At 52.9% G+C, this 19,480-nt stretch overlaps 1 protein-coding gene across 3 annotated transcripts in view; it reads left to right on the top strand.

Annotated features, from left to right (window-relative positions):
• Positions 1-19,480, top strand: part of Camk2a (calcium/calmodulin dependent protein kinase II alpha) — a 62,065-nt gene that overhangs the window by 19,705 nt on the left and 22,880 nt on the right. For all 3 annotated transcript variants that reach the window (XM_040741754.1, XM_040741755.1, XM_040741756.1), the window contains exons 3-12: positions 2,588-2,647; positions 7,020-7,074; positions 7,836-7,901; positions 8,000-8,072; positions 11,078-11,180; positions 12,519-12,602; positions 12,701-12,795; positions 13,529-13,651; positions 13,980-14,063; positions 15,431-15,473. In XM_040741754.1, coding sequence (XP_040597688.1) covers positions 2,588-2,647; positions 7,020-7,074; positions 7,836-7,901; positions 8,000-8,072; positions 11,078-11,180; positions 12,519-12,602; positions 12,701-12,795; positions 13,529-13,651; positions 13,980-14,063; positions 15,431-15,473 — 786 coding nt within the window. The remainder of the gene's footprint in view (positions 1-2,587; positions 2,648-7,019; positions 7,075-7,835; positions 7,902-7,999; positions 8,073-11,077; positions 11,181-12,518; positions 12,603-12,700; positions 12,796-13,528; positions 13,652-13,979; positions 14,064-15,430; positions 15,474-19,480) is intronic.

Raw genomic sequence — 19,480 nt, 5'->3', positions numbered from 1 at the left:
GAGACAAACAGCTAGGATGGAGACTTGATCAGCGTAGAAGTGAAGTCCTCGTAACCCTAAGTTCTGAAAGGGCGTGGCTGCCTTGACCAGTGACACTGGAGAAGGGACAGGAACCATCCTTTTATTGCCAGGCCTCACTTTCTTTTCCCATACCCAAAGCAAGAACAGTCGAGAGAATCGGCCCTGTAACACATGGTGCATTAGCAAATGAAAACTTTACAAACAGGGCTAGGAAATCCTGTCAAACGTCCTGTTCCCACGCAGCAGATGGGTGTGGCTAACAGGGAAAGTCTCCATCAAGGATGCAGCAGCTCCAGCAGGGAGGTCTGGTAACCAGAGTTTGTCACCAGTGTCTTGCCCCACCCCCTGTATAGTTTGTCAGTGGGGACTGCATTCCTGAGTCACCTCATGTGCAGGACACGGCACGATTCCAGACGTAGACAGCGCTCTATCCCTTGGAGTGTGTTGCCTGGGCCGGAAGATCCCATTCCTTCTGACAGGCCAGACCTTGCCTCTGGTTCTGTATGTGGAGAAGGGGCGTGGTCGGGGTCCCCTCCTCTGCAGGAACCAGAACCCCATGCCTGATGGTGTTGAAGGAGGCTGGAGGGGAAGGGGGAGAAGGGTGTGTCAAGCTAATCTAGCCTTGCTCCCATCGCCACTCCCTGCAACCTGCAGCAGGTTTTCAGCTGGGGCGCTGAGCCTGTCAAATCAGAATTGAACTTAATGGCTTTGCCGTTGTTAAAGCCACATTTAAGCATTGATCTTGGCTTCTGCAGTCCACAGAGGGCAGCCAGCAATTGATTCAGTGGAGCGAGCAGGGGAAAGAAGGGCTTTCTCCATCCTTGCCATCCCCGCTCTGGAGGGGCCATCCTGTGGTGGGTGAGGGTTTAGTCGTGGGTTAGCTTTGGACTGTAGCATGAGTGTCCTTCTATGGGCTCTAACTTCCCGTTGTGACCAGGCAGGTGGGAGTTGTGGTTCTGACTAGGGTCCAGAGAACTTTACAACATAGACCTTAAAGCCCAGCTCCAGTCACACTGCCTACAGGATCCTTGACTCCTCCTTCCTCTGTGAAGTCAGAAAAATGACAGCATCCCCTAAGTAGTGCTTGAAAGGTACGCAGATGTTTTGCCCTGTGACTGGCATCAAGTAAATACAGGTTGAGAGTCTCCAACTAGAAAATCCAAACTCTGAGGATGGATGTAACGCAGCCAGTGAAACATTCCACACCAGGAAAAACTGGGTTTTATGCACAACAGCATGAAAAATGTTATATAAAATTACCTTAGGTGTTGACTTTAGCAGCGCATGTATTGCAGTCAAATTACCCTTAGAGCAAATGTATGTATGTATGTTTCACATACATACACTCTGTGGTTAGACTGCAGTCCCTTTTCCAAGATAACTCATAATGTACATGAAGATATTCCAAAGCCCCAGGTCTCAAATACTTTTGGTCCCCTTTTCTAAACTTTTCAGACAAAGGATACTCAATCGCCGTTCTGCATTTGCTAGCAATTTCTCTTTAGATGTCTTGTTTCCTTAGCTCAAGCAGTAACTACTGAACTCTGAAAGAACAGCACAAAGGCCACCGCAGCCTCAAGACTGCCCATGGCTTGGGCCACATGTCATTGTCTGTGAAATGGGGATGGTGGCACCACAGACCACCGTGGCAGGTACCAGCAGACTGAGGCAGAAGTCACACAGGCAGCAGAGCTTACACAAGCTCTTGCAGGTGGCTGGGAGACAGGGAGTCTTAGACAGAGGTCCTGGCAGGCAGGTATGCAGCTCTGGGCCAGCCCCAAGGGAGGGACACATCAAATTCTACCCTGTAAGTCTTTGGAGATGTCTGTCCCGGGCTCCAGCGTCCTATGAAATGGAGGGGCTGCTGGGGTACAGCTCTTCCAGAGAAAACTACCATAGGAAGCTTGCCTCATCCATCCATCCATCCATCCATCCATCCATCCATCCATCCATCCATCCATCCAGTGATTTCTTGAATAATTAACATGTACCAGGCATTCAAGCAGATGTAGGTGGTAAAACAGAGACCCTGTCTAAGGATGTAGGTTCTATAAGACATGACTATGCTGCCTGACCCTCTGGAGCTCAGAGGAGGGTCCCTACAGGCTTAAAGTCAGGGTGGGTTTCTAGAAACCAATGACATCAAGGGGCAGTAGGATCCAGTAATGGCTGGTGGTATGGTATGCCTCCTGAGTGAACTGATGCCTCCCAGAGGGGAACCAAGAAGGACAAACCCTGAAGTTCATTTGCCTGAAGCTAGGGTTTGAGACCAGGTCTGTGGGAGTTACAGGGAGTTGTATACCAGGGCTCCAGACCTCAGGGTGATTGGGCCTCATCATACAAGAAGGGGCTGGAGAAGGCTCTTCCAGAAGAGCCCTGGATACTGAGGCCTACAGAGGGAGAGAGACTCATCTAGGTTCCCACCACCTACTTGTCCTTTCTGGGAACTCAGAAACCCTGGTATATAGGCCACTTTTTCCAGTGCCTGAGGCCACCCTGGTAAGGACAATAGAGGCAGGTTGGGAGCCTAACTTCTCCGGGATTTATGTGGGTATCTGTATTTCAGATCACCAGAAGCTGGAGCGAGAGGCCCGCATCTGCCGCTTGTTGAAGCACCCCAATATCGGTAAGCCCTGGGAGTGTAAGGGGGTCCCAGCACAGGGTGGGGTGGTGGGGAGCAGCCACTTTCTTCTCTGGAGTTGGAGGCTGTGGAGGGAGATGGGAAAGGGGGCGTCTTGCTCAGGACCAGCTTGCTTCGGGGGAAGGTGAAAAAAAGGACCCTTCTCCCCTCCCACGCTGCCAGCAGCCTCCTTCGGAAAAGCTGTTTCAGGAAAGCTCTTGAAGCTGAAAAAGAAAGATGAAAATAGGCCAGGGGGAAGTTTGGCCTTGACCAGCAAGGCCCACGCCCCCACCCACCATGTGCAGTGTCAGCCTGGCCCTGTGGCCCTGTGTCGTTTCTGAGCTCCGCTCCTGCCTGCCTCTTGCCTTTCCAGGAGCTTGGCCCCTGCCCCACAGTCAGACTGAGCCCAGTCTTCTGGAGATGCTTTGTCTGTGATGGCAGGACACGGGAAGGTCCTGAAACACACTTCATTGCCTTACTGCCTGCAAATCGGGGTCAGTCAGGGAGGAGCAGAACCGTTAGGTCCTGTTCTGTCACCTGTGAGACCCTGGTAGGAAAGCCACCCTCTCAGAGTTACTTTCACCAGTGCTCGTCCTTGTCTAGTCTCCTGGGCGGCTTCTGCTTGTGTCAGGACGGCTTCTGCTTCCACCGGCCTGAGATGGGCTGGAGTGTCGAAGTTCTCATAGTTTCTCACAGAGCGGAAGCTAAGCTGCTGATTCCCAGGCCTTGTTTTTCAGGTGATCTGCCTCGAATTCTCTGGGGAAGTTGCTGTTCCAACAGCTGTACCTTCTCCCAAAGAGGGGCTCCTGCACAGAGCAGGAAGGGTTAACTCTCCTCAGCGAGAATGCTCCATCTGCTATTTATACCAGAGGTCCCTCCCCTCCCCTGCACAGCAGCCAGAGGCAGGCCAGTAGCAGATAAGAGGCCAAAGGCCACAGCTGGAGGAAGGCTCTAGCTGGGTCCTGTTCTGCTCACCTGGTTCCCCCCCCCCCCCGACATCCTCACTGCTGATGGATGGTTTCAGAGAGCTCTGACAGAAACCCCATGTTCTCATAGAGGCTGTCAGTTTGGGAGGAGGGGAAGTGCCATAAACATGCTGATGTGTGTGTGTGTGTGTGTGTGTGTGGTGTCTGTGTCTCTATTTGTGCGTGTGTTTGTGTGTAGTGTCTATGTGTGTATGTTTCTCTGTGTGTTTGTCTCTTTATGTGTGTGTGTGGTGTGTATCTGTATGAGTGTGTGTCTAGTGTGGTATCTCTGTGTATGTGTAGTGTCTACACGTGATATCCGTGTATGTGTGTGATGTACACACACATGTATCTAAATGTCTTTGTATGTGCGTGTGTCTATGTGTGGTATCTGTGAGTGTGTGTGGTGTCTGTATGTGGTATCCGGTTGTGTGTGTGTGATGTGCCCAGACACACATATCTAGATGGGTTCATGCACTACAGCTGATCTATCTGAACTCAGTGCTCCTGTCTACGCCTCTCCCCCTCGCGCTCCGGGCCGTGGGTAACAATCTGCAGCTCAGACACTATTTGTTATTGTGTGACCCACCCTAGACACATTGCCTCACCACTCTGAAATGCAGACTTTTCTGGAAATGCAGACTTGTCCCTGCCTTGCCGGGTGTGGTATTTCAACAGGGCCTAGTGCAATGACAGAATGAATGTGCTTTGCACGGCTCAGCCCGCCCACTTTTGCGGCATGACATCCCCAGGAGAGAACTTTTACCTGTGACCCCACACAGCCACCGTTGCTCTACACCATGGACACGGGAAGACCCTCTGACATACTGAGCTGCAAGAGCCCAGAAATGAGTCACCACCTTCCCCACTGTTTCCATGGAGCTGTTTGCTCCTTGTTCACGCAATGTCAAGTTTGCTGGAGGCTAGACCACATGTCCAGACCTCTTCTAGGTGTTGAGGCTGTCGGGAGAAATGAGGGTGGGAATGGGCTGGAGTAGATATGGCTACTTGTGGGGAGCAGAGTTGAGCATGTAGCCAGATGAATCTCAGAGAAGAAGCCATGACCCAGCTGGGGAGCTGGAAGGCCTCGACCTTGCCCAACAGGTCACCCCAAGCTGGCATGACCTTGCCAGAGAAACCTAACATATATAGATGTGATGCAGGAGCCCAGAGGACATCATGCTTGGAGAAACCTCACGAGATCTTAGCCTGCTTGGCAAGTTCAGGAAAGGTGAATGGGCTGTTACCTGCTTGTGTCCACTGCCCTGTCCAAGGGCATGAGTGTGAGGATCTCAGCACAGTCTGATCCCGCTGTGTCTGCAGACCTTTTACCCCTCTGTTCCTGCCTGGGTGGGGGTGGTGCCATCACCACTTGGTGATGGACAGACCCCAGAAGTCCATGCTCATGCCAGAGTGTGGAAAACCTTGATGGGGCTACTCACAACCCCAGAGTTCAGTGAGTAGTTGGGGATGGGGAAGAGAAGTTGAAGATATTCACGAATCGTGCTCTACCTGCTGACAGCCCATTTGGCTCTAAACCCCTCAGAGGAAGCACACACCAAATGAGAGAAGTTAGTATCCCCATGATCCAATCACTCCTCAGAGCACTGCTTACTGGAGATCAAGTCTTTAACGCATGAGCCTTCTTGGGAGACACTTCATACCCAAAGCTATGACAGCTTATCAGCAGCTAAGAATGCTTTCGTGAGCTGGCGAGATGGCTCAGTGATTTAAGAACCCTTAACTGCTCTTGCAGAGGAACTGGCTCAGGTTCCCAACATCCTCATCAGGTGACTCACAACCACCTGAAACTCCAGTTCCAGGGGACCTGAGGCCTTCTGGCTTCCGCTGGCACCTGCACTCATGTGTACGTACACAGGTGCTCTCTCTCTCTCTCTCTCTCTCTCTCTCTCTCTCTCTCTCTCTCTCTCTCTCTCTCACACACACACACACACACACACACACACACACACACATAAAAACAAAAACAAAACTCTAAAAAAGGATGTATACTTCACATTTGCCTTAACATTTCAGGCACATGACACACTTGTAATTCCAGAATTTAGGAGGTGGGAGGATTGTGAGTTTGAGGCTAGCCTGAGCTACGCAAGGAAACCTTTCCTAAAAACAGACTAACAACACAAACAGCAACAGACCAAGGTCTGGGGATGCAGCTCAGTGGTAGAGCACTTCCTTCACTCTGTTAAATCCCAGAGCTACTATAAAAAGGGGGACGGCCTTACCGTTTTCATTTCTGTGCAAACCACCCCCGCCTCTTCATTTTCTATCCCTGGTGACCATCTGCTGTCCCCTGGGGCGTCCGCTCAGGAATTGCCTCTCAGTCCACCAAGTTTACGCACGACTTGAGAGCCATGAGCCACTCAAAGGCTCCAGACTGAGTTGCAGCTCAAGGCCATTAGCACCAGAAATGCTAGCTATGGTTTCCAGGGAGAAGGGAGCCTACAACCCTGCTGCCCACTTCTATCCATCTTCCCAGACAGACTTGCATGGGACTTAAGCTCAAGCATCTTCTTAGAAGGAACCCCACGGCTTTACACTTTGCCTTTTCACCAAATGACATAATTTGGAGAAGATTCCAAACCAGCGGGTGAACTTCCGAATCATTCCAACAGCTGTGCGGCTTCTATTGTGCAGGAGGATCCTAATTGTCCCAGCCAAGCCCTGCCCACCACCGCCACCCCTCCCTTACACTGCCCGGCTATGACACAGAGAAGGATGGGTACCCTAGCTTGGGAGAACTGGTCCTTGGCTGACAGGATGTAGCCTCCAGAGTCAGTCCTAGGCCACAGACCCTTCTTTTAAAAGCTGGGCAATTTAGGGAGCTCTGGGCTCCTGGGAACCTTGCCTCTGTTCCTGGTAAATGAGATGTGAAGAGATGACAAATTTGCAGCCATCAGGGTTCAGGAACCAACCGCTGTCTCTTTCACGTCAGCCCTGGGAACACTATTGTCTCCCAGACTGCCAGCAGAGTCGGGATGTCAGTACAGGGCCAGCACTGAGGGGTTCAGCTGTGCGCCTCCTGGAACAAGTTAGCAAAGTCTGAATGAGGGGGAAAGAGGTTCAGAAAGGCATAGCAACCTGCCCGCCCACCGTCGAACAGGCAGCTGTGGCAGAGACTGGCGCTGTAGGCTCTCGTACTGCTCTGGCTTGCCCAGCAACAAACTCGAGGGTTTGAACGGGGAGAGGGCTCAAGCTGACACACAGAGGTCCTCAGTCCTTACACCTAGTCCCCTCTCAGTAATGTTGGAGGTCTTGGTGCGGTGAGCCCATTCCACTTGCTCCCGTCAAAGTTTGTGCTCAGGGACTGAGGGCTGAGGTGGTGACTCCAGGACAGAGGGGGTGGAGACCAGTGAACCACTGTGTAACCAGCTGTTCGGTCCTGCCCACAGTCCGGCTCCATGACAGCATCTCTGAGGAGGGACACCACTACCTTATCTTCGATCTGTGAGTCTTTTTCACACACACCCCAATGTGCCACGGGAGAAGGGGGCCTAGGCAGGGGTGACCCTTATGGACTTGGTCTAAACGCTCTTAGGCTGTGCAGAGTTCCCCTAAATGTGGCAGGCTGCTTGCTACCCAAGCTGTGCAAGCCGCTCTTTCTGTTTCAAACACCAGACACAGTCGACCAGCATCATCAGTTTATTTTTGCTTTTCTATTTGTGGCCAGTGATGCTGCCTTGCCGTTCATGGCGGTGATATCAAGTTGCGCTTTGAAATCTGGTTTGTCAAAGCAGGAACAAAATGACAGTCTTCAGTTGTTCTGGGTGGGCAGTGGCAATCAGTGAGGATGCTGGCCTGGTCTGTAAAACACAGTGATGTGGAAAAGAGCGGGGGGGGGGGGCAGCACATGGTGGGGACAGGAGCACACGAGAAATCTCCATAGCTTCCACTCACTTAAAAAAAATAAAAGTGATTTAAAAATAAACAGAAAAGTGAAAAATAAGCTAAGCAAAACCAAATGGCCCGTGGGCTTCCAGGAACCTCATGGACCCAATGGCTGCTTCTGAGCTACTGTCCCCACCAGTCTGGACCCAGTGAGAGGAGGGAAAGGTACCAGAGAAAGCAGGTTATGCCAGAAGACAGGAACTGGGTGGCCGAGAGTCTAAGGTCCCTGGCCCTGACCTTCTCAGATGATTTCCAGAAGATTCATCCAGGCCAGGTGGCACCTGGAGTCTCAGTGGGTGACTCCATCCCTGTCTCCCCAGGGTCACTGGTGGGGAGCTGTTTGAGGACATCGTGGCCAGGGAGTACTACAGTGAGGCCGATGCCAGGTGAGTATCGGGTGCAGCCCAGCAGAGGTTCCTGGGGAGGGGTACCGGTGCCCGCAGCCAGCTTCCCCAGGGGTCTGACCCCTCCCCTTTCTCTCCAGTCACTGTATCCAGCAGATCCTGGAGGCCGTGCTGCACTGTCACCAGATGGGGGTGGTGCACCGAGACCTGAAGGTGAGTAACCCTGGAGAAGCCGGGCCCCTTGCCTCTGCCTTCTCCTCCTGCCCCCATAACGGGTACCACCCGGATTCCTTCCATCTGCGGCCTGGGGAAGGAACTCAGTAACTCAGCCCAGGCCTTCTGCTCTGCATTCCCCGAATTCCTTTCATTGCTCCACCTTGAGGTGGGTGGCTGTGTTTTCCAGCTGTCCAGGCTGTCAGGTCAGGAAACTGAGTTCAGGGAGGTAGGACCCATGCTGTTTGTCCAGGCAGGCAATTGCGTGATGAGCATCAGACTTGACCTTTTTTTTTTTAAGGTTTATTTATTTTATGTATATGAGCGTTTGGCCTGCCTATATGAATTTATATCGTGTGTGTGTGTGTGTGTGTGTGTGTGTGTGTGTGCGCGCGCGCGCGTGCGCGTGCACTACATGCATGCCTGGTGACTGACTATGGAGGCCAGAAGAGGGCATTGGACCCCCTAGAACTGGAGTTGCAGTTTCCACGTGCTCACTAGGACTCAAACCCCAGTCCTCTGGAAGAGCAGCCCATGCTCTTAAACACTGAGCCATCTTTCCAAGCCCTTGGCTGGACTATCTTGCAGGTGCCTTGGCTTCCCTACAGAGGGTTGTCATGGCAACCTCTGTCCCATTGATGAGGCTGTCAAATGAAAGCATAAAATCCCTGAGATAAGGCATCCTGTTACTCTTGCTCCTGGGTCTCTGTCAGGCAGAAGAGAAGAAGACAGGGTTTGGGGACTCTCTGTGGCCCCTTTCGCCCACCTGAAGGAAAGTGATAGCACTAAGAAGTCTAGCATTGTCATGTCTAGCACTGTCATGGGCGGCATGGCCTTGCCCAATAAGTGTGGACCTCATGGATACCCTCTGTTAGCCTTATGGCATCAGCAGTCAGTAATTCACAGAACCTCATTTTACAAAACAGGAAACAGAGAAAATTCAAGGAGTTTGTCAAGGACATGCTTTCAGTGGAGTCTGAGCAAGGACAGGATCCCTGGCTTGCTTTCAGCCCAGGGCCTGTGACCCCCCCCCCCCACACACACACACAGTGTAGGTCCAGAAAGCTACTTAATCCAACTCAGTTTCTGCAGCGGCAGCTTAGGGACAAGCATGCCAGGTGTCATCAGGGACTGCGCACACATCCTATGGGGTAGTCCTGGCGAGAACATGCTTGCTTGTACTCACTGTGGACACTGCCTGCAGCCCCAGTTTGGAATGCAAAAGGACTTGGGAGCCCCGGGGCCATTGAGGAATCCTCCTCAGGTTTCCCATTCCCATCCCACCAGGATTGACTCCAGGCCCTTCTGAGCCTAGACAGCCTCCCTGGTTAGCAACCAGCCAGTCCTCATCCTTTTTCAGGGCACAGTGCTCGCAAGAGGTCCCACACTTCTTTCCTACTACCTCAGGCCCTCCTTGAGGTCCCAGGCGAGTTCCTTCTATCCTGGTGACAAAAAGGTGGGCCCAGGAACAAAGTCTCAGTCCCAGGGCAGGGTGGCTTTCCCCACGGGTCTGTTCTCGTTATGGTAACAGACCCTGCTCGGGAAGGGGAAGCAGGAGAGCTGAGAGACGGCCCAGATTTAGGCCACCCTGGAATCACTAATTAGTGGTACATTCGTCAAATCAGGGCAGGACACTACTGAGACACAGGACATGTTGGGAACACAGCCCCTGAGGACAAAGGAGCCCTCACCAAGCCAGGTGAAGGGCCTTATTTCCTTGTGCCATGCTAGCTTTGGACTGTGAAAGGTCAGGTGCAGCCCCTGGAAGTCCTGCTGGGGAAAGGGTAAGAGCCCGAGCAGGCAGGCGCCAGCTGTCTCTACCGGGCTTCAGCCCCGCCCCCAGCAGGAAGTTTGAGCAGGGGGGGGTCTGCTGCTCATAAAGCAGAAGCCAAAGCACTGCTGTTTACACACCTAGACAGGGAGCTGCAAGGCAGGCATCTGTCCCTTTTCTCTGAAAGGAAGCCAACCGTCAGAGAAGGGAAACCGTTTGGCCGGGTTTCATCACAGCAGTGGCAACACTAGACAAAGTGTGGAACCCATGCTCTTAGCTTCCCTTTGTCCAGAGTCTCTAGGGGGTGGGAAGACGCAAGAAGTGGAAGGATTTGGGCATCTAAGCCAGAGGCAGCAGCCTTGATGCCCCAGAGGTCAGCTGGTGGCATCCCCCATGTCAATTGTGGTCCCACGCGCAAGCCCCGTTGTCTTTAAGATGGAGTCAGTCTTGGCCTTGACACCCACCATTTAACAGCTGTGACAGAGTCACATAGTCCCTTAGAGCCCCATTTTCTCCATCTTATACACACGAAAACACATAGCTAGCAAAAGGAGCTAGGGTGGACTGGAGAGAGAGAGAGAGAGAGAGTCAGAGAGACAGAGACAGAGAGACAGAGACAGAGAGAGAGACACAGAGACAGAGAGAGAGACACAGAGACAGAGAGAGAGACAGAGACAGAGACAGAGACAGAGACAGAGAGAGAGAGAGAGCTCTTTGGAGGGCAGACGTGAGTCCGAGAGCAGAACAGAGATATTTGGGAGGAGAGTAAGCCATGTAGGGAGCACAGGCCCCACGCTGGGGACTAGAGTACTGTTCTGAGGGATGAGAGCCGCCATTGTGGGAAGCAAGGACTAATACATGTCCTGAGGTCCCTGGGGTGAGTGGTGAGAGGGACGGTGGACCACAGCACTGTGCTGGTATTAAACGATGCTGCTGGCTTCTTAGTGAGACTGGGCTGTGCCACCCTGGGCCATCTCAACTCTCCTCAGCCCCAGCTGTCAATCCTGGGGAGGCTGTGGGAGAAAGAATTTTTCTGTTGCAAAAGCTGAGGGTCTTGCCATAGTCCCCCTCTAGGGAGCAGGAACTCAGGATCCTGGATTTGGGAGTGTAGGAGGGGATGAGACCCTGGCCATCCAGCCATTCTTCCTGTATACCCAGGCTGCAGGCGAGGTTCTGAACCTACTGACTAGCTCTTGGTTCCCTCTTCCCTCTCTCCCTTCCTGGTTCTGGGAAGCCTGAGAATCTGTTGCTGGCCTCGAAACTCAAGGGTGCAGCTGTGAAGCTGGCGGACTTCGGCCTGGCCATAGAGGTTGAGGGAGAGCAGCAGGCATGGTTTGGTGAGTGGGGCGTGGAGTGGCAGGGAGGGGCATACTTTGGGTGACATGTGTGCCCCTGGGAACACTCTGCTCAAGATGAGATGAGATGGCTGTTTGGCCATCTAGGGTTGCCCCCGGTCAGCCTCCGGGTCAGTGGGAAGTGCCTACCTCTTTCCCTTAGGAGTAGGTCTGGGCACAGGGCCATCGCTAACCAGGTGGTATGTCTCGTTTGCGAGAGCATGTACTTCTAGGCTGCCAGGAACTCTGTAGGGTTTCCCTGGCCCCTGGATCAGGAGAACTTGACAGGTGCAGACCCCTGGTGCTCGAGACAGACAACCCAGCATGCCTCAGGACTGGAAATAATGGGGCACATTTCCTCCCTCTGGGTACTTCTTAGTAAGCAATATTGACCAGTGGTTAAGACCCAGAACACAGGCTGGTTGTGGTGGCACCTGCCTCTAATCCTAGTACCTGGAAGGCAGAAACAGAACAACAGGAGTTCAAAGCTAGCCTGGGCTACATATGAGACCCTGCCTTAAAATAAAACAAAACCAAATAAGAACCAGAGTTCTGGGTTCAAATCCTGGCTCTGCTACTTACACGGTGTGTGGTTTTAATCCAGTGTTGTTTTCTTCATCTCTTAGAAGAGAATAGTAGCATGTCCCTCAGGGAATCCAAGATGGTAACCAATAGCAGGCATGTGAGGTGACCAGGCCAACGCTTAGCAAACCTCTGCAGCAACTAGTAGCTACTCCTGAGATGACTAGTTAAGCTATCTAGTTAAGATAAGTTGCTGTTCATTATTCCAACAATCTCCTCAGCATTGAGAGGTATTAAAGGTAAGACTGGCTAATCTTTGACAGATTAGGAGACTAAGACCTAGAAAGTAAACACACACACACACACACACACACACACACACACACACACACACACACACACACCCTTAGCCAGAGTTAGAACAAATCTCTGTCATCTTATAAGCAGCCCTTGAGCAAGGTGTGGGATGTGCACAATGGATCAGCTCTTAGAGACCACCAGCAAGTGGCAAGTAATGGCTACAGGGAAGGTTGGGACTGCAAAAGGAGCTCTGTGATTGATTACTCTCGTCTACCGGAGGCTCTGGATGGGGAGTAGAAGGCAGGTGCTGTATATCCGTGTCTGGTCTAGTCAGGCATATAGACCTCATCAGCTTACCAAGACCCCTGGTTTTGCACAGTACACCCCCAGCTTTGGGGCAGGGCTGTGCTCTCCAGCTCCAGGGCTATCCTCGTCCCCTCTCCTGCAGGGTCTTGCTCCAGGATACTCACGTGCCAACCTCTGTGTGTGTGTCTGCCTGTCTGTGTGTCTGGGGAGCAGGGTTCGCAGGGACTCCTGGATACCTCTCCCCAGAAGTGCTGCGGAAGGACCCGTACGGGAAGCCTGTGGACCTGTGGGCCTGTGGTAAGTCTGGAAGCCAGATTGTCACCCGGGACTATGGGTCCCTCTCCACTTTCCGTCACTCTCCTGCTTCATCTCTCCTCTCCTGCTCTTCTCCCCAGGGGTCATCCTGTACATCTTGCTGGTTGGGTACCCCCCATTCTGGGATGAGGACCAGCACCGCCTGTACCAGCAGATCAAAGCTGGTGCCTATGATGTGAGTGTTGCTCCTCTCTCCAGCCGATGCTCCCCTTCTGGTGAGAGCCAGTGGCCTAGGAGACCAGAGATCTAGGGTCACACTACTCTCTATCACTGCAAGGTTGCTCCAAGACAGACCGGCAGAGTCAGGCTGTGACCAAGTGGCGCCTGATGACTTGGGTCTAAAAGTCATGGAATTTATTCCATAGAGCACTAAAGGTAGAGGCAAGGGACAGGCACCAAGCATTTTATTTATTTATGAATAATTAATTAATTAATTAATTAAAAAGATAATGTCTCATAAGACCAGGCTGGTCTGAGAGTCACTCTGTAGCCAAGGCCCCCTGATTTTTGTGCCCCCACCTCCCAAGTGCTGAGATGGTCATTGTCTCCCATCATACTCTGAGGCCTACATTTTTTCCTTCCATATATTAAAATAACTGAGAATTTCTGTCCCATTCTTCTGAATATTTTGCATGTATTATCACATGTAACCATCACCCCAATCTATGGCACATTCATGATCTATTACCCTTCGTTATACATGTAGAGAGGTTGAGGACAAAGAGCCTTAGTGACTGGGACTAGAGTGTAGCAGTCTGGGTCTGGTACCCATGCCTCTGAGTACCTTGTGGATGCCTGAGTGGTTGGGCACGAGAGCCCCTGCCTGCTCCCCTGCCAGTCAGGGGTTGGAGGATCGCAGGGGTGGCCTGGGGCAGGCTAGGCAAACCTGGCCCCTCTGTCCCTTCCAGTTCCCATCGCCAGAATGGGACACCGTCACCCCCGAAGCCAAGGATCTCATCAATAAGATGCTGACCATCAACCCGTCCAAACGCATCACGGCTGCTGAGGCCCTCAAGCACCCCTGGATCTCGGTGAGCCTCCATCTTCAGCCCTGCCCACGCAGGAGGCCTAGTCCCTCAGGGTCTTGTCCTTCACCCCACAGCCCCAGTGTGGAGTTGAGGGTCCTTAACCAAGAATCTCTGGCTCACTGGGGGGTCTCAGGGACAACATAGGAATGAGGAATATTCTGGATTGACATCATGTTGGGTGGTGTCGCTAGCATTGGCTGGCCGGTGCCAGGATCTTAACCATCCCGCACCATGTGGCGGGATGAAGGATTGTCCCCCTTAAGATGATGTCATTTCTTCTCCGATGCCCTTGGGTCGGTCTGCACTCACACAGTTCTCACCCTCTCTCCAGCACCGCTCCACTGTGGCCTCCTGCATGCACAGACAGGAGACCGTGGACTGCCTGAAGAAGTTCAATGCCAGGAGGAAACTGAAGGTAACCGGTCCTTGTCCTTGGCATCCCTGGACTCACTACTCACATCCTTCATCAGTTTCATGTGTGTCTACTGTGCATTCTTGCACACTGGCCACCGAGGGTTTGGGGAGTGAGCAGCAAATCTGACCCCAACCCACCCTGTCTGCACTCTGGTTGAGGGGACATACAGGCAGGACTCTGCTGGGGCATGGTGAGTACTGTGCCTGACGGTGGGTAACACAGAGCAGGGCGATGGCATTCCCGGGTCTGGAGGATTCTGGGAAGGATTTCAAGAGGCCTTCCTGGAGGCAGTGGCGTTTCAGCTACCTCTTTGGGACAAATAGGTGTAGAGTGACAAGAGGGAGAGGCATGTTCCAGACAGAGAGACTGCCTGTACAGATGTCTGCACCTGTGAGCACTACTCTCTAGGGGGCCACGGATGGTTTAAGAGATTGTTTGGGGGGGGGACAACATGTGATAGACATGACACCACAGTTGAGTGAGAGAGAACCCCAGTTGCTGAGCAAGGAGGAAGAATGAGTCCATCAGGGATAGGTTAGGGGGCCTGAGCAAGCCACTACAGAATCAAAGTGGCTCCCGAGCTGAGCCTTCTCAACAGGTCCTGTACCCGCCAGGCTAAGGCTTCTCCATGATTGCTGGCTGTCAGTGTGCCTGATGGGGACAGAGAGGGCGGATGTGGAGGCTTTGACTCACCTGCTTACTGCTCCCAGAACTGGAATGGAAGCTAAGATGGGGACTTGAGCCAAAGGGGTGATGACTGGCATGAAGTCAGAGAAACTGAGTCGCACTCCCACCCCAGGAGGAAGTGTCTCAGAAGAAGGACGTTTCCCAGCGTGGGAATAAGGGATTCTTCACTGGAGGGGTTATTGGATTTGAGACGGTACAAGAAGTCAGGTTTTAATGAGACAATGCGAGGACCATTCGGGCCCTGGTTTCCAGCCCCTCACCAACTGAGAAAGGGCTTCTCTGAGTTAATGCCCTCCTGGGTAGGGTCCAGGGACCATGGAGGGAAGAACTCATTCTGGAGTGAGGTCTGCCAAGTCTAGCAGCACAAGCATTCTCTGCCTTCCTGACCCAGGCAGGAAACTTCTGTAGCCTTTAGGAGGCCCTGCTAGAGTGTTTTAGAGTCCACTAGTTTGGGCCAGACTATGGGACCTGCTAATGTCTGCTGCTGTCTCAGAATCTGTGCCTGCCAAAGCTTCTCCTCCAGGGAGAGTGGATGGGCTCTGGGCTAGAGGGTGGGGTGGGGCTGAGTGGAGGGGAAGGGGCGGAGGCTTTGGCTGGACTCTGAAGGGCACACTGCCTGCTCTTTCCCCATGCTCCTCTCCTCACCTGTGCCTCTCTTGGGCCCATCTTGTCTGTTGCAGGGAGCCATCCTCACCACTATGCTGGCCACCAGGAACTTCTCCGGTAGGTGCTGGGGCCAGAGTCCCCGGTCCATCCCGCACCGGTCTGCTGGATGCCATTACACTGTTGGGTAGCTGGGTGTCCCCAGACACAGGGCTGCAGAAGATACCACGATCCAGGCTTCCTTAGCCCATCACAATTGGCGCGGAGAAAGGAAAGAAGGGATTGGAGTCAGCAAACCGAGGCCTAGTTAGAGGTTCAGTCTGGCTTCCCAGTCCACAGCAGCGCTGGGTTCTCAGGCTAGGCCAGCCAGAAGGGCAGACAGTTACTGCAATCTAGTCCAGCAGGAAGGAGTCAGACTTTAGGGGGCACTGTTGTTAAAGCTGTATGCCAACAGGCACTTGGCTTCAGCTCAAGTTGCTTCACAACAAGACAGTGGGGTGGCACTTTTTCCCAGGGTAGGGTGACAAAAGCTTAAGTGTGCTCTGGCTCCCCCCAGGTCTCAGAACTCAAGAGAGGCAGACCCTGTCCTCAGCACAGGTCTGACCAACTCAGAGCAGGTGGTTTTATCCAGGCTGGGTTACCCAGGAGCCCAGGGCAGGAGACTCCCAGGCAGGGAGTGGCCAAGTCGCTGGGCATGTAGCTCCAAACAGGAGGGAAGGGGATTATTGTCAGAGCTTAGCGACTCCACTTGGCACATGGGTCAGCGATGTGCCAGCGCCGCTTCAGGTCTCTCCCTAGGGAGGCCTGGGTGCTGACAGCGCAGCAGAGCAGATATAGACGGTAGAAGCCACAGAGCTCACTGGAGGAGCCCAGGGGTCACTTCTGAGCAGGGCGCAGGCCTGGGTCCCCTAGGAGGGCCTGCGTATGTGACGACCAGGAGAAGCCCCAGCTTCAGAAGTGGTCTTCATCCACACTGAACTCTCTTCCGTCATGGATCTGGCCGTTCCTGTCACTGAGCACTGAAAACTGAGCTGCACCGACAGGGTTTATTTTGTTTGGTTGTTTTGCAATTATAGCACCCTGGGGAATACCAGTCTCAAGCCCATAGAGCAGGGGCCCATGGCTTGGTAAGCCAGGGCTGTGTAAGAGAAGTGGGCTTTTTGTTTTGTTTTGTTCTGAGAGTGGCAGAGGAATGCTGGAGAGATGGCTCAGCAGTTGGGAGCATTTACTGCCCTTGCATAGGACCCAGACTTGGCTCCTAGAACCCAATGGAGGCTCACAGCTGCCTGTAACTCCAATTCTAGGGGATCCAATGCTCTCTTCTGGCCTCCATGGGATCCTGTACACATGTGCTACACATAAATTCACAAAAACACACATACATAACTATTTTTTTAAAAGAAGAAGGATTTTTAGACCGGATTTTGGTTTCTAATACAAAAGGGAAGAGGAGAGAGAAAGAAGAAAGAAAAGAAAATTGGGGAAATAGATTTCTAATCATTAAAAATCAAAGATTTGGGGCCTGGGGAGATGGCTCAGTGGATAAAATGCTTGCTAGACAAGCATGAAGATCTGAGTTCAAATCCCCAGCACCCATGTGAAAAGCTAACTGTGTCAGTACCTGCCTGGAATCCCAACACCGAGAGGCAGAGATAAGGTTAGCAGGACAGCTAGTCTAGCAGATAGGTAAACTCCAGGTTCAGTGAGAAGCCCTGTCTCAAAAAGCAAAATGCCTTTAATTAATCCCAGCATTCAGGAGGCAGAGAAGTAGTTGGATCTCTGTAAGTTTGAGGTCAGCTTGTTCTACATAGGAAGTTCTAGACCCTGTCCAAAAGAAAAAGGGAAAATATGATCAAGAGAGATATCCAACATTAGCCTCTAGCATACACATGTGCACACACGGACAAACACATATCAACTTTCCACAAGAATAAATCAAGAGATTTCTCATACACACACACAGAGAGAGAGAGAGAGAGAGAGAGAGAGAGAGAGAGAGAGAGAGAGAGAGAGAGAGAGAGAGAGAGAGAGAGAGAGATATTTCTGTGATCTTTTGAAAATCAATCTGGAAACTGGAGATGTAGTTTACATTATCAAGTGCTTGCCTAGCATGCATGAAGCCTTGAGTTCTTGTTTATTTGTTTTTGTTTTTTTTTTGAGACAGAGTTTCTCTATGTAGACCAGGCTGGCCTCAGATTCATAGAGATCCACTGGCCTCTGCCTGCTGAGTGCTGGGATTAAAGGTTGAAGCCTTGAGTTCTTCTCCAGTTCCAAATAAGAATCAAGGGCAGCCTGGTCTACAGAATGAGTCCCACCCAGAACAGCCAGGACTACACATAGAAACCTTGTCTGGAAAGACAAACAGAACAAAACAAACAAACAAACAGATAATCAGCCGCGCCTGTGTGTGGTGGCACACGGCTGCAATCCGGGCTTTAGGAGCTGGAGGCGAGAAGATCAGAAGAAAGTCACACAGTCAAGCAAGGCCAGTCTGGGCCTATTCTGAAAAGAAAAGAAAATCAGGGTCTAGCTACATTGGACCCAAACCTCTATGACAGTGGGCTGGAGTGGAGAGCCTCCATGGTGAGCACCCTCCCCTGGAGTGGAGAGCCTCCATGGTGAGCACCCTCCCCTGGAGTGGAGAGCCTCCATGGTGATCACCCTCCCCTGGAGTGGAGAGCCTCCATGGTGATCACCCTCCCTGGAGTGGAGAGCCTCCATGGTGAGCACCCTCCCTGGAGTGGAGAGCCTCCATGGTGAGCACCCTCCCCTGGAGTGGAGAGCCTCCATGGTGAGCACCCTCCCCTGGAGTGGAGAGCCTCCATGGTGAGCACCCTCCCCTGGAGTGGAGAGCCTCCATGGTGAGCACCCTCCCCTGGAGTGGAGAGCCTCCATGGTGAGCACCCTCCCCTGGAGTGGAGAGCCTCCATGGTGAGCACCCTCCCCTGGAGTGGAGAGCCTCCATGGTGAGCACCCTCCCCTGCAGTGGAGAGCCTCCATGGTGAGCACCCTCCCCTGGAGTGGAGAGCCTCCATGGTGAGCACCCTCCCCTGGAGTGGAGAGCCTCCATGGTGAGCACCCTCCCCTGCAGTGGAGAGCCTCCATGGTGAGCACCCTCCCCTGGAGTGGAGAGCCTCCATGGTGATCACCCTCCCCTGGAGTGGAGAGCCTCCATGGTGAGCTCTCTCCCCTGCAGTGGAGAGCCTCCATGGTGAGCACCCTCCCCTGGAGTGGAGAGCCTCCATGGTGAGCACCCTCCCCTGGAGTGGAGAGCCTCCATGGTGAGCTCTCTCCCCTGGAGTGGAGAGCCTCCATGGTGAGCTCTCTCCCCTGGAGTGGAGAGCCTCCATGGTGAGCACCCTCCCCTGCTGTGCAGTCCCACATGCACAGCCTGGAGAGACAGACACCAGTCCTTCCAGGCTTGGCACGCAGAAATGACCTCTACCCCGGGGAGTTTTGAGAGGTCCCAGGTAAAGTTATAAAGGGACTGAGAGCTGGGGCATCCATGAACACATCACTCATAGCCCCCCGGGCATCAGTGTCCTGTTCCCTTAACGCCCCCACCCCCATCCCCAGTTCACCTTCTCGGGGATTCCTAGAGAAGGACAAATCATAAATGTCACCGAGGGCCCGACTATATATATCCTAAATGCTGTGCTAAGCGCTTCATAGAGCCATGTCTCATTTAAAGCACTTTTGAAACGTCTGAAGAGGCCAAGTACCAGTCAGGGAAGGGCTGGGCATTCATGCTACCTTCTGGCTCATGCCCACCGATTGCCAGGGCTCCAGTCAGGAAACGCGGGAGGGAAAGGGAAATGCATGGTCCCAGACTCCGAGGGAACGGTGGCTGGGTTTTTTTGTCTACCACCAGGACTCAGCCAGCCCTAGAGTGGGATTCCAGAGGTTGAACTCAGGCCCATGGTGCTGAGAGGAAAGGCATGGAATGAGTGTTGTGGGAGGGGTGGGCCCCAGCAGGGGACATCTGCTTCTTGTCACCAGCAAAATGCAGTCTGCAGCTGTCCAGAGCGAGTAGGCAGGGCTGACACATGACCTCAGCAGCAACATGGGGCTAAAATTAGAGAGGGCCAGGGCAGGTGGGGGCCAAAGCAGGAGCTTCCAGCCCGCAA

The sequence above is a fragment of the Mesocricetus auratus genome, unplaced genomic scaffold (genome assembly GCF_017639785.1).
Source record: "Mesocricetus auratus isolate SY011 unplaced genomic scaffold, BCM_Maur_2.0 Super-Scaffold_6730, whole genome shotgun sequence".
NCBI lineage: Eukaryota > Metazoa > Chordata > Mammalia > Rodentia > Cricetidae > Mesocricetus > Mesocricetus auratus.
Note: the sequence above shows the minus strand (reverse complement) of the source record. Positions and strands in the feature narration are given on the sequence as shown.